At 47.7% G+C, this 13,599-nt stretch overlaps 1 protein-coding gene across 4 annotated transcripts in view; it reads right to left on the reverse strand.

Annotated features, from left to right (window-relative positions):
* Positions 1-13,599, reverse strand: part of NINL (ninein like) — a 60,595-nt gene that overhangs the window by 12,258 nt on the left and 34,738 nt on the right. For 3 of the 4 annotated variants that reach the window (XM_090052561.1, XM_090052570.1, XM_090052553.1), the window contains exons 8-16: positions 12,765-12,932; positions 12,060-12,196; positions 11,701-11,841; positions 10,179-10,353; positions 8,182-8,292; positions 7,196-7,285; positions 1,776-1,908; positions 891-953; positions 148-257 (exon numbers count right to left, since the gene is read on the reverse strand). In XM_090052561.1, coding sequence (XP_089908687.1) covers positions 148-257; positions 891-953; positions 1,776-1,908; positions 7,196-7,285; positions 8,182-8,292; positions 10,179-10,353; positions 11,701-11,841; positions 12,060-12,196; positions 12,765-12,932 — 1,128 coding nt within the window. The remainder of the gene's footprint in view (positions 1-147; positions 258-890; positions 954-1,775; positions 1,909-7,195; positions 7,286-8,181; positions 8,293-10,178; positions 10,354-11,700; positions 11,842-12,059; positions 12,197-12,764; positions 12,933-13,599) is intronic. The other variant, XM_090052578.1, reaches the window with a different exon arrangement.

The raw sequence follows: 13,599 nt of genomic DNA on the forward strand, positions 1-13,599 counted from the left end.
TTCTGGCCACACACACACACACACACACACACACACACACACCCCCCTCTTTAGGAAGGGAACAGCTCCACAGAGGTCCCTAGTGGCATCCATAGGCCCCCAGTGACACCATATTTGTCAGAGCCAGGACCCCACTTTCCACCTCACCTTGGTTTCCAGTTGGATTTTTAGGTCCTGAAGCTGTTCTTTCAGCTGCTCAACCATGAGCTCCATTTCTATGCTCACAGCATAGGGGTCTACACTGACACAAAGAGGGCCTGAAAAGAAACAAAACTCCTTGATGTGACCCAGTAAGAACTAAATGACTAGCAGCACCATACCTCTGACACCCTGTGCTGGCCAAATGTCAAGTGATTCTGGACCAATTGGGAATTTAGCTCATATTTAAAACAATGCACTGCATGAATTGTATGCTAGCGATAGGTAGTAATGGTTTGTATCCCATCCTACCCACTTCCCCCCTGCCCTTTCCCCCTCCTTCCCTTCTATTTTGCTTATCTTCAAGAAAAAGCATTTTAAAAATATCATTCAGCTAGCAAACCACTGCACTACTCATCCTGATAGCAGGTTTTGCCATTTTCTCTTCCTTGCATCTGCCGGCTCCATCTAGCCTCCATTTGTAAACTCTTTGGGGCAGGGAACATCAATTGCTCAGTGTACAGAGTGCATAGCAGACAGGTTCCCACATTTCAGACATAATGACATTTATTATCTTCTGCAGACATCATGTAAAGAGGCTGGGCTTCACTTGGTGAGTGGAAAGGCAATTAAGAGACAAGGAACATCTATTTACTTTGCATTTCAAGGACAGCCACAAGCCAATCAGTCTGGTCTTTGATGGGCCACATATGACACACTCATACTCTTGTACTGCTGACTGGTCTCCTTACCATTTTTCTCTGTGGCAGATAACTGCCTGCTCTCCTGAAGGGACTTCTCTCTTGGCGTCTCATCTTAAAAGCAAAAGAGAAGGCAGCAGAGTTGAGTTTTTCTGATGATTCAGCATAACCAAGGAAGACAGACATGCAAGTAATGTGTGGCAGTACCTCAGGAATGGGAGAATGAGTCAGCCAGCCTGCCTACTCATTTGATAGAGTCACATGCTTGGTGTATTTGGTCCAGTTTTCACTCCAGCAAAGGCTTTACTTGGTTTTCTCAGTTATGAAGAAGCCTTTAGATGGGGCCTGACAATGACTAACATGGTCCTGACTGCCTGAGTCCACAAAACAGCCTGAAATAATGGCCAGGAGGGGCAAGCTTCTTAGCTCTGTATCAGATCTCAGTGGGGTCTCAACTCTACAGGGACAAATTCCCAATAGCAACCCTTCAACTATTCAGTTACATATTTCTATTCTTCCTGTTGTCATCTGTGCGTCTCCCCTCCTTCCTTAGTTGAGCACTGCCCTCCCTGCAGCATACCCCCAGTCTCCACTACTGACTCCTAATTTCATTTAGGAGAACAAAGGGCAGAAAGAAGCAGGGGGCTCTGCTTGAGTAATGTTGAATACGGCTCTGGTACTGAAAAAAGCAACTGAATGCTACATCTCTGCCTTTCTCTCCTTGCTCTGTGCAGAGTTCCCAGCACATGGACCAGCTGAGGCATGAAGTCCTTGCTGTATGGCATGGCCCATCCTTGCAGGAAGATTTTGCCCTGCCCCACAGGATGCACCCCACTGCCCCTGCTCTTGCATTTACAAGAGAGATTTCCATAACCTGTTCTGCAAGACATGGGCTTCCCCTTACCTTGGCCCTTGCCTGGAGCATGGTTATCTTACCAGTGGGCTGGAGCTGACCTGCTGCCTTGCTGTCCCTCATTCGGCACCAGGACCGGCAGTGCCTGTCCTCCTGCAGCTGCGAGTGCAGCTTCTCCAGCTCCATCTGCAGCTCATCATTCTTATCTCGTAACTCCTGCAAGGCACATGGCAGAGACTGCTGAAGACTCACCTTGGCAATTTTACCCAAGGGCTGATACACAATAGTCCCAGCTCCCTGGGGAGGGGATGGGAAATCCAAATGCTCAGCACCTCTTGCTGCAGGAGGAAGCACAGGATGAATAGCAGAGCAACACTTTTCTCAGAGCACCACAAACTGTATCATACAACACTGCCAAGGCGGCACCACCCAATCATCACCCTCCTGTCTGTTGGGAAAAGAGCCAGTCAGGAGGCAGGATTCAGGCACCCAGCTCCAGCTGTTCCTAGCATGCAGGCATCCCTTCCCCAGTGTATTGGAACTTTGTCCTAGCCCCCTAGCAAAATCCCAGAGCTTTGGTGTGGTATGGTTAGCTGAGAACTGGTGGACCTGCATCAAGGAAAGGAGAGAAACCATCTCCAGAAGCAAGGAGAGGGTGCTGAAAGAGTAAAAGGGAGGAAGGGGAACTCCCCAGCAGGCTTCCTGCATGAGGATTCTGGCACATCTCCCAGCTCTCCCAAGGGGCGCTGGCTCCCACATCTGCATGCTGGATGACAGCAAGCTGTTGCTGCTGACTGGGGCCAGCGGCAGCACCAATCCTCCCAGGGCTGGGTGTGGGCTACGCCCAGCAGCATCCCAGGTGGCAGAGGCAGCCTCCTGTGATCCAGCAAGCAGATTGGGGGCCCCTGCATTCCCAGGAGTCCAGCAGAACTCTGCAGCCCTCCTGGGGGTGCGGGCCCCTGGATCTGCCTGCCAGATGACAGGAGGCTGCTGCTGCCAGCAAGTGACAGTTTTGCTTGTCAGCACCTTGAGGTGCAGTTTCCCAGAAACTTCTGCATCCATCTCCTTGAAACCTGGCAGGCTTCATACCCTCAGAAGGGGCTACCATCCCTGCAAGTTGCATCCAAAGCAGGCTAGAAATGACAAAGTTATAGGAAGTTTCGTGTCCATGAGCTTGAGCTTTATAGCCTATGGGCAAAATGTCAAACAGCTTTGACTAAACAAAATGAAGTGCTTTCGAAACAAAACTCTAAACAAAACAATGTTCTGTTGAAGTGGAACAGTGCTGTTTCACACAGCCCTACTCCTGATGGTCCAGACACCAACCAAAACACTTACAATTGGGAACCAGAGATAGCAAGACACATGTAGGGTCTTGCAGGGCCCCAGGTTTTCTTACACAGACATTGGGTTCTCATAAGGAAGCTGGTCTGGGTAATTTGTGCTGAGCTGTAAACAGGGAGTGGAGCGAAAAATTTTCATGAACTTGAGCGCCAAGACTAATAGGCCCCAAATTTGTTATGGGACTTGCTAACAGTCCTGAATGAACAGTATTGCCTGACCTGATCAACAAGCCAAAAGCCCTTCACCCACATTAGCACCACGTGCTGTCCTGTGAGGAGGCTCTGGAGCAGGACTAGTCTTTGCTACAGACTCAAGGTTTGATTCGATTCAAGGAATCCATTAGACATTAAACAAGGGGCATGCAGCCACAACAAAGCATACAGATGAGAACACCAGCATGTGGTGAAAGTACAGAGTAGAGCACTGGTTTTCAACCTTTTTTCCATTTGTAGACCCCTAAAAATTTTTAAATGGAGATGTGGACCCCTTTGAATTATAAGTGTGGGTATTTACATGCCTTTTATTGATCAGAGTCATGTTTTGTGGACCCCTTAGACATAGTCTGTAGACCCCCAGGGGTCTGTGGACCACAGGTTGAAAACCACCAGAGAACAGCAAGGCACCAGCCCTGGTTACAAAGCCCATACAGACACTCCTACCCCAGGATATCCCACCATCCCATTACTTGCTCCCAGCATCTCCAGGGCAAACTTATAAGCATGAGGGCAGGACTGATTTCTTCAAATAGGTCAAGACAGCACAATGCAGTGCCATGCAGGCCTACATGAAGGGAATGGACAGATGTATATGCACAGCAGGGTAACTTATATACACCCAGTATTATTGCCACAAGTTTGTATGCTGAAGTAGAGGCAGCAAGAGTGGGTCTTTGTTGACATAGCCCTCGATACCCACATGCCACTGATGGGGGCCCAGAATCTGTAGCTAGGAGCACTACAGACCAGATGGAGATAGCTCCACAGGCTGTAACTTTTTAGAGTTCCCAGTGGAGGAACAGAGCTGCCAGCCTGACTCATGTTTGTTCATCATCCAGCCAGCCACTGAATCGTACTCCTCCTGAAGATATTCAGTCTAAAGCACATTCTTAAGCAAGTCAGAACAACATGTAGCATTAAGCAAGGTATAAACATGCCTAGGAACATGAGGCCCAAAAGCTGTACCAGTTCGTGGCTTTTCTGCCATAGCATTTTGATAGAAAAGCTACAGCAATACATAGATTTTTTTCCCCCCTGGAGTTTTGCGGGGGGAGAATCCCAGACAAGGAAGCCAACCCGTGACTATTTGGCTGTCCACCACATGAGAAAAGAAACCAAAACAAATGATTGATCTGCTATCTGAGAAGTGGCCTACAGACCTACCCCTAACCCACCAGTCAGTGCTCTCTAAATATGATCCAAGTCATGATGCTGACTGTAGAGCCTTGAGACACTAGGAAAACTAAACCCTAAATTCATTATTGCTGACAGCAGCACCATCCCCTCTAACTTTGTTCCAAGTAGGAATGAACCATGTGACCAGAGATACCCATGCTTGCCATCTCCTCCACTGTCAATCCTCCAGTGGTGAGTTACAGGCCTTAGTGTAGATGTAGCATAAAAGTTTCCAAGGCAAGGAATGGACACTGGGGTACAGTCATGGCTTGGCTACAGGAACCTTGGCTGCAAAGCTTTCTTTGCCAACCACATCCCTCACATCACCCTCATCTAAAGCCTATATTAAACAAAGCTGGGTTTTGCCCTTAGCAGTAACAAGAGATTATGCTTTGTTTGGGGTAGGGGTACACAATACTAGCATGGCTATGACAGAGGGGGGACTCAGGTGCTAGAAATAACAACATGTCAAAAGCTTGCTCCCCTAGAATTCCTTTCCCTCCTTCTGGCCTGATCCTGCTCCCAACAGGAGTTACTGTATGGGGCAGTTCTGTATTTAAAACAAAACGAAACAAAACAAAACAAAACAAGAAAAACCCAACACATGTTGGCTCCCCTTTCTCCTACCAAACACAAAGCATAGAGGGCAATTGCAACTTGTGAAAAAGCCTCTTTTGTCAGTGCCTTTGTGGCTCTGGGTGCAGTATATTTATTACTTCCTATTACCCTAGGGCTAAGTCGAGAGATAAAGGGTAGGGTATGTTTATGCTATTTGATATGCTTACTGGAGAACATCAGGCAACAGGGAGTTTCATGGTTATTATAAATGCACCAGGTCAGAGCTCATTCCCTGCTTGGGCACTGGACTCAGATGCAATGGAGGGAAGTACTGTTCGTGCAGGGACGTACGAAACTATGAAGTTCTCTCCTCCTGGCTTTCCCTAGCCTCAGCTCTGTGGTTCTTTCTTTCCAACTATCAGTGGATTTTAAGCAGAAGGCAGGTGTGGGGCTTCGGGTGGGAGGTGGATGGGAGGGAAGATGGACGGACTTTGAGCACTTTAAAACAGAAGCACGGGCTAAGTGCCTTCATCAAATTCTGGCCTACGACATCACTGAGGTTATCTGAGACAGTCAGCATTTGAGACAGGACTCACGACAAGTCTACATGAAGTACATAAGTCTGGAATATTCCAAGTGAGTGCACAAGGCAGCAAGGGAACCATGATGCACAAAGTTACCAAAATCAGCTGCAAAAACATAAAACTCAAGCATTTGAGAATGATGCTTGGCAATGTTTGAGGCTTCAAGCAGAAGTGAGACACACTAGGCAGGGGGCTGAAATGGTCACAGCACACAGTGGGCCAAATCATGCACACTCCAGGCATTAGCAGTGCTCACCTTTACTCTCTAGCATTTTCCAAAGGAAAGTGCAGCAGCAAACATTGGGGATTTTTTTAAGATTAGGAAGGGGAAAGAAAACAGGAATTGGGAAGTCAATACCAAACCATAAACAATAAAAAAAGTTTAAAGAAACAGCAAAGTTGTACTGGATTTTGGGAGGAGATATCATAGAATGGTCTACCAGCAACTACTCTTACCCTAGAGCTATTGCTCAGGTGTAAAGACCGGGCAGAACTGCCTCCTAAGGAACCAGCCTGTCAAGCCTTAGCAGGTCATGCACAGCTGTGTTGCCCTGAAGAGGAGTCCATAAACAGAGCTCTGCTTCCCCCACATCAGGTAGGAGACTAGGATGCACTCAATAAAGGCCTGCAGCAAGTCACCCCTGGCCAGAAACAAAAAAAAGGCCAGGGAGGAATCACAATGCTCTAGGGCTCCTCTTGGGGTGGCATAGCTGTGGATCACCTCCATATCCAGAGCTGGGAAAAGTGGCACAGACTCAATGGAGGTGGGAGAATCCTTTGTCCAAAAGTGTTAGAGTCTGATGTTGCTTTTCATCAAGAAGTCTTACCTTCAGCTCGAGGTATCATTTTACACCTGGGGAAACTGAGGCATAGAGAGAGGAAGCAACTTGCCCTAGGTCCCCTGACAGGCAGAGTCAGAAATTGAAGTCAAGCTACCTGACTCCCAGTTCAGTGTTCTAGCTACTAGGCAGCACTTTCTCTTTGCAACAAGTCCCTTAAAGCACCTGCCAAAAGATGGGAGAGAGAGCAGAGAGGAAGCACATTCTAGGCTGTCACCAATAATTGTATTACTTCAATAACAGCTCTAAATGAAATTATTTTCCTTGAAATGCAAGAGCCTCTTCAAAGGCTGCCTGCCCCCAGGGACTGATCCATGTCATTTAAAATCTTTTACCAAGTTCAACACCATGGTACCACCAGCTGATCTTGCAGGCAGCCTGGGGGAGTTAAGGCAAGTCAGACCTTCCCTGAAAACATATGATTACACTGCAGAAACTCTTCCCTCAAGTCTTTACTTAGCTTTGGCTTTATCCATTTAAAATAAAAAAGTAGTTTGTCCCTTTTCAGTCAGGGATCTGACCATGGTTTCAGTACAATGAGAACTGAAAGACTCCAACAGATTATCCATGGGATGGAATGAGCACCCAGGTGGACTAGCATGGGAACTGGGTATAGCTAAGGGAGGAAGAGCCTACACAGCCCCACACTCACCCCCCAACGAAGACTCTCCCCTCACTCCCTGCTTCCCTCTCAGGCAGAACACAGAAAGGGTCTGGCTTTCCCTCAGAGGAGAGAGGCATGTGGTTTCAGTCAAAAGCATTTATAAGCAGAGCTGCCCACACCTACCTGACACTGCAGCTCATATTCTTTAATGATCTTGGCAAAGCGCTCTTCTTGGTCAAGGAGCTCTGTGCTGTGCGGATCTATCAGGCCCAGCTGCAAGGAAAGAGGAATTACTAGAAATGCTTCTAGTTGGGTATCATCTCCTCAGTCCCCTCTGTTGAGAATAAATGTCAGCCTCAGGTTATAACTCCTAAGTCTAAGTGCTAGGCACCTGAAGACCTGATGCACCTTACTGAGTTTCAGGTACCTCAGCACAGGTTCAGGGCAAGAAGACATCCCAGTACCTGGTCCCTTGGCCATCTTCTCATGATATTGGGTGATCCCTATTTTGCATCAGTCTTCAGCTAGTGGTTCAGTCATCTGGCTGTTAGGTAACTGGGTAAGACTTGTAAAAGCCTGGGATGTCAGGGAGAAACTGATTGGTATTGGGCAGGGGATTGGGGGAGAAAGAAAGATGGAAAAGAACAAAGTTAGAAAATGAGAGAGAAAGCAGAGCACAAAGAACGGAGAAAGAGAGGGAAAAGAAAAAAGGTGGTGTGCAAAGACAAGCAAAAGAAAGATCCATCACTATCTGCAGTAGGAAAGGTGATACAGAACACAGATAGGACACAACCGAGTGGAACACTGATATTTTCATGTTGGCTAAGAGGCATCAGATCCACTTTCCTAGCCCATTATCTCCCCATACTCCTCTGTGGCAGAGAAAAAAAGGAGTGCAGAACTTTTTTTGACCAAAGTAGAGAAAAAAAATAAAAGTTTCCTTTGGAAGATTAGGTATTAACAGAAATGTCTGGATTTGGGACAAAATGATTCTGTATTTTTAATGTTTTTTTAATGGGAATTTTTCAAACAGATTACTGAAGTTCAGTATTTCACAGCGCATTAATTTCTGCCCACCCAGCCTATTTTAAGGTTTCCTGTGAAAGATGCCTCGTGTTTTCTGACCTGTACTGGAACATACTCTGTCTAAAAGAAGCAAAAAGAGTTACTTTGTCTTTCAACAGGAAGTCCAGCTCCTTCTGCAGCTTTGACACCAGTTTCTCTGAAGCAGACAGTTTTTCAACCACTTCCATGATCTCATTCTGTAACCGACTGTTTTCCTGAGAAGGAAGAAATGTGGGAAGGTTTGATCCAGGCCAACTGTATCCAGGGCAAGACAGGCCCTGGCACAGAAACTCTCAACTGTAAATTTTTAAAATGACAGGCTTGGGAGCCAAGCCAGGACCTAGCTGAAATTGGGAGCCAGTTCTCCTTCTCCTCCCCACAGCAGGAACACTGCAGCAAGAAGCAGACTGCTCTCAGGATCCTGCAGGTCACTTCCAGCTCATCTCTTGAGAAGCAGAGCAGCCACATGCACTAGGCTAAATCAAGCTGCTTAAAATGCTGAGCAGACAGCACTTTGCCACCCCAGTGTTGAGGGTAATACAGGATGCAGCATGGAATAAAGTTACTGATCCTGCACCTGTTTTTTGTACTGCTTTAGCTATTAAGTATACAGAGACCATGAAAGCAACTTATTGTGTGGACCCAGTGTCGAGTTGTTTACAGTGCTATACCAACATCCTGGCATGGGCAGCATATTGCTTTACTGTGATCTGTTTAGAGCTGTATGCAGAAGTGCGTGCAGACAAGGAGAGTGCAGCTAGGAATCCCATGCTTGTGCTCAAGTTCAAGTGGAACAGCCCCAGAGAGGACAGCAGGGCCCAGGGGCCTGCTTGTGCAGAGCAAGACTCATGTCCTCATTATGTTGGATGCTGTGTACACATGGAGCTGTGTGTACAGCCAAAGGACTGTGAGCAGGAAGACCTGTCTCTGCACAACAGCCTGAGTTACAAGGGCCAGTATGAGCTTGAGTTTTTGGTCTCACAGCATAGGGGGACAGCTGGGGGCGAGTCACAAAGACATCAAGGACCCAGGATGAAGGGACATGCCCTCACTATAACAGCCTGGGAACAAATTCGATTTGGGGCTCATTCAACCCAGAAAGTATCTGGAACAAAGCTATTTAAAAACATATTTAAATCAGACAACATAGGTGGGGAGAGGAGGGGTGGTTCCACACTGCACCGGAAGACAGAAATATGGGCTTGTTCCCATCAGGGCAGATGCTGAGCCCGGCAGCCTGGAAGCCCAACCCTGGCTGTGACCTACTGCACTTGCTTTACAGGGAGACATACACTCACTCAGATCCATGCTGCATTGCTTCCTAAGCCTGCAACCAAGTGCAACCCCAAGGTAAGGAGGTTGCTCATGCTCTACAAGGAGCTGCGAAATATGTAGAACAGGGCCATCCGACGTTGGTGCAGCTGGAGGCCCCATGCTGCGTGTGTTCCCCCAGAATCTCCCCCTCTGTAAGGGCTGTACCAGCAGCATGCAGCCCTCTAACCACCACCATACAAGCTGTGCTGGTAGCACATGGCCCCTCCTCAGGTCCTGACCCTTCTCTGTTGCATGGCAATATGTAGCCTATGGGTCCCAGCCTAACTGCTCATGGGCAACATGTAGCCCATGGACCACCAGGTGAACAGCTCTGATATATGAAAATCCATCTTGATAGCCCATTATCTTCTAACAGTGTTTTTGGGAGAGCCCAGGGATAGCGTACACATCTGCCCAGGATATTATATGAAGGGAAGAAAATGACATGAGTCTTTCTATCCTGGGCAGACTCCCAGCCCTGTACCATCCAAGCCCTTGCCAGAGATGTGGTTAATGCCACCACAGGTGGGGCTTCTCCCCCTGCAAGGGAGAACTGTGTATACAGGGGAGTCATTTTGGTTTTAAAATGACATGCACTTGTTTTCATGTTAGCAAGGCTATAGTTCCCCCTCACAGCCAGCAGAAAGACCCAGCTCACAGACAGGAAGAGCCAAGAGTTTCTCCATTAGAAGGTGGCAAAGTCCACTGACCCAGCTGAAACACCACAGCCATGCAGCCAGCAGCCTCAATGACCTGGTGGAAATTCCTGACCTGGGGAATGTTTTACCTTTATGGCTAGAGTCAGCTTCTCCCTCAGGCTAGCCTCCTCATCTTGCAGGAATTGTATATCCGCTTCCAGTTTGGCTTGCTGGTGGGTTACTTGTTGCACAAGCTGCTCCTTTTCTGTCTCCACTTCAGATTTAATATGAATCAGCTTCCCTCTGTAGTCTTGTTCTAGGGCTCTGGAACAGACAAGAAACACTGCTTGGGGTAGAGCTGAAAGCTAAGCAATGGGTAGGGGACATGGGTCCAGTTGATGTAAAAAATGAAGGGTAGGAATTTCCAGACCCCACAAGCAACTGAGGACCACACAGTCCCCAACAGTTTTCATTGGGGCTTGTGCTCCTAAGTCACTTAGGTGTGTTAGAACAGCAGGGGGCAAAATTTTTGGCAGGCGTGCCACAGATTAGCCCTGCACTCTCCACAAGTGCCACTCTAATCTTCTTCCTCTGCTTGATCTGCTGCTCTGCTTTCTGCAATTGGTTTTGCAGAGCACTTTAGAAGAAGTGAAAGTCAGCATCTGGAGTATAATTACATTCATTGTTGATCAGAAATAGAAAGCAGGGAGAACACCTCAACATTAGATTCAGACACTGGTGAAAGCAATGCTGAAGTTTATTGAAATCAAAGCTCTCTCTCATCTGCTGCTCTGTTTTTCACTTCCTTCTCTGTGGTCACTACCAAATTTGCTGCTTTGCTTCCTGCTCCATTTGCTCTGCACTGCCCATCTCTGCCCCAATCTGCTGAGTGACACATGCAGGGGCTGCCCCTGCCATTTATGGCACCTGTGACACAGGTTGGCCACTCCTGATTTAGAAGAGCCACCTTATTCCTGCTTTCACCAACAGCTGCAGAGGACTATCAGGTCATGCAATGTGACTGCCTGTCTGTCTATCAGTGTAGAAAGCTTCATCCTCTACTGAGCCAGAATTTTTGCTTGGCTAAAATGTCCCCTTAGTGAAAAGCAACATGACCAGCATCACGCAGGGAGTCTTAGAAACAGCTGCCAACTGACCTCCCAAATTCGTGGGTTCCATGGACAGACTCAGCCATCATCCCCAACCCCACACTGAATTAGATGCTTTCCTGGTCCCTCTTAGAAGCTAAGGAGGCCCAACCTGAACCTGTTGTTGTTATCTCAAGTATCGCCGGCTGCATCTAATGAAGAGCTGTCTGAAGCACAGCCAACAGTGCATTTTTGCCTTTCCTAGAGTGGACAATGAGAAAAATCAGTGTGCAATTTTGTTTTCAAAGCTCCAGAAAACCAGCTGAGCATGCAACTAACTGCCTAACTAGGTGGGAGCTTAGGCTATAACGTCAAGGTGGACAGACCCTTTTTTATGGGTCACTGCTCATGTCATTGAGTTAATTTCCCCTCCTGGAGGTAAAAAATAGGCCATGCTCTGCTGAAGCAAAGGGATCAGGGAAGTTGAACTCCTGCCGATACCAGGTTGGGAACTGCCCCACTGCACAGCAGGATGTGTCTCTCATCAGCCATTTCTGGGAGGGCCCAGCCCTTCCCCCCATACTTGAGCTTGTTCTCATTGCGGTGTTCTATGGCAGTGTGATGGTCATCCACTTCCTTGACAAGCTGCAGGTTTCGTTTTTCAGCCTTTTCCAAGTCCAGCTTCATTTTGTCTCTCTCCCTGGAGATCTGCTCCACCTGAACCCTGCAAGCACAAGCAGGCAACACTGACTGCATGTTCAAGGATTTCCCAACACCCAGGGAGCAGCATACAAGGGCCCAGATGGGTAAACTGTGGAAGCTCTGCACTTTTGTCTCACCCCTTGCACAAAACTGAAGTGAAGAGGAGCCTGTGGCTGGAGGCTGGAACTCTAGAGCACAGGCCTCCCACTCACAAGGACACAGAAAAGTAGGACTCCTTACTCCAAGTAGCGCAGCTCATGCTTGAACGAGGCAAAGGCAGCCTGCTGAACACCACTCTGGGAAACCATCAGCTCATTGTCAAAGGCTAGGGCCAGCTCTGACAGGCTCATCTTCTCTTCCATGCTGAAATCCAAGCTCTGCAAAGAAACAACAGTTCCCTGAAGTCGCTTTGAAGAGATCTCTCTTTCCTTAGGACTTATGGATCCTAGCCGCCACACTCTAGCCAGGCACCTCTCAATCATTAAAGGGCTCTTCCCTTCTTCACAGTGGTGAGGAGGCAGGCTTTGGATGTTGTAGCACTGACCCAAAACCAGAGCATGACAGCCCCAAATTTCAGAACACTAGGAATTATGGAAAAAAGGAGTTAGCTTAGAAACAGCCTTCAGGCCTTTACCCGTGGCAGGATTCCAAGCTGAATTACCTGCCTTTCTGCTGGAGGGAGACAGGAGTATCCTTATGCAGTACAAAGAAAAAATAACTACATCTAGAGCTCTTGCACAGCAACAACCCAGGGTGCTCACACTAGTCTCCAACGCAGCACAAACTACATCCATGCTCTGGCCTGCTACATAGGGTCATTTCTGCCCTGCCCTCTGGATGATAGAAATCCTACCATAGGCCTGACCTCTCTTCTCACCCATTCCCTCTGAGCAGGATGCTTGTTGGAAGGAAAATTCATTTTAAATCTAAGGCAATATCTGAAACCTTGAGGATCTCCTTGCAGTTTTCCACGCCTTCCTGGGCCCAGATGGAGATAATGAGCTCAGGACTGACTAAGCCGCTGCCATCATCAATACTGGAAAAGAGATGCAGACTCTCTGGGTGGGTAAGGAAAGAAGGAGCTGCAGTTCTATGTCCACTTTCTTCAGATGCCTGAGAGCCAATGGAAAAAAAAGAAGTCAGCTGAGAAGAGACGTTCAATACAAACAACAAGGACAGATTTCACTACCGCAGAGGCCATCAGCACATGGTACACATTGCACAAAAACTCTAAAATGCCTGTGCTAAGAATTGGTATGATCCAGTTGCTGGAGGCCAGGGAGGTCCAGGTTCCAGTCTTGCTGCTGCCACTGTATCCAAAACACCAGCATGGGCAAACTATCCATGGCCAAACTCTCAACCATCTAGTCTGAGTTTTGAACACTCATCATTGGGCACCAAGAGTTGGACTGTCAGATACACTGAGCATCTGCAGTGCCAAAAAAACTCAGAGGGAATGGTGACTCTTCCACAAGTCACCTGGGAGGCACTGAGAGTTGGGCACCCTGAAATGGTGGCACATGAAGTCCAAGGTTGTATTTAAAGTGTCCAGCTCTTTACCTCTGTGTGAGTCCATATCCCCAGATGTTTTCTATGGATAACAGTGACTGCCTCCATCACAAAGGTGTGGGGAGGATCAATTAGGCTAGCTTTGTAGAATACTGTGGAAGTGCAAGTCAGTGTTAGCATAACTACATTCTCAGCTGTCTCAGAAGTGGAGGGTGGGGAGAACACCCTATCATTAGATTAAGACATTGGTGAAAGCAACTCAACCCTTTGC

The sequence above is a fragment of the Crocodylus siamensis genome, chromosome 1, assembly GCF_052110815.1.
Source record: "Crocodylus siamensis isolate JL-2025a chromosome 1, ASM5211081v1, whole genome shotgun sequence".
Taxonomy (NCBI): Eukaryota; Metazoa; Chordata; order Crocodylia; family Crocodylidae; genus Crocodylus; species Crocodylus siamensis.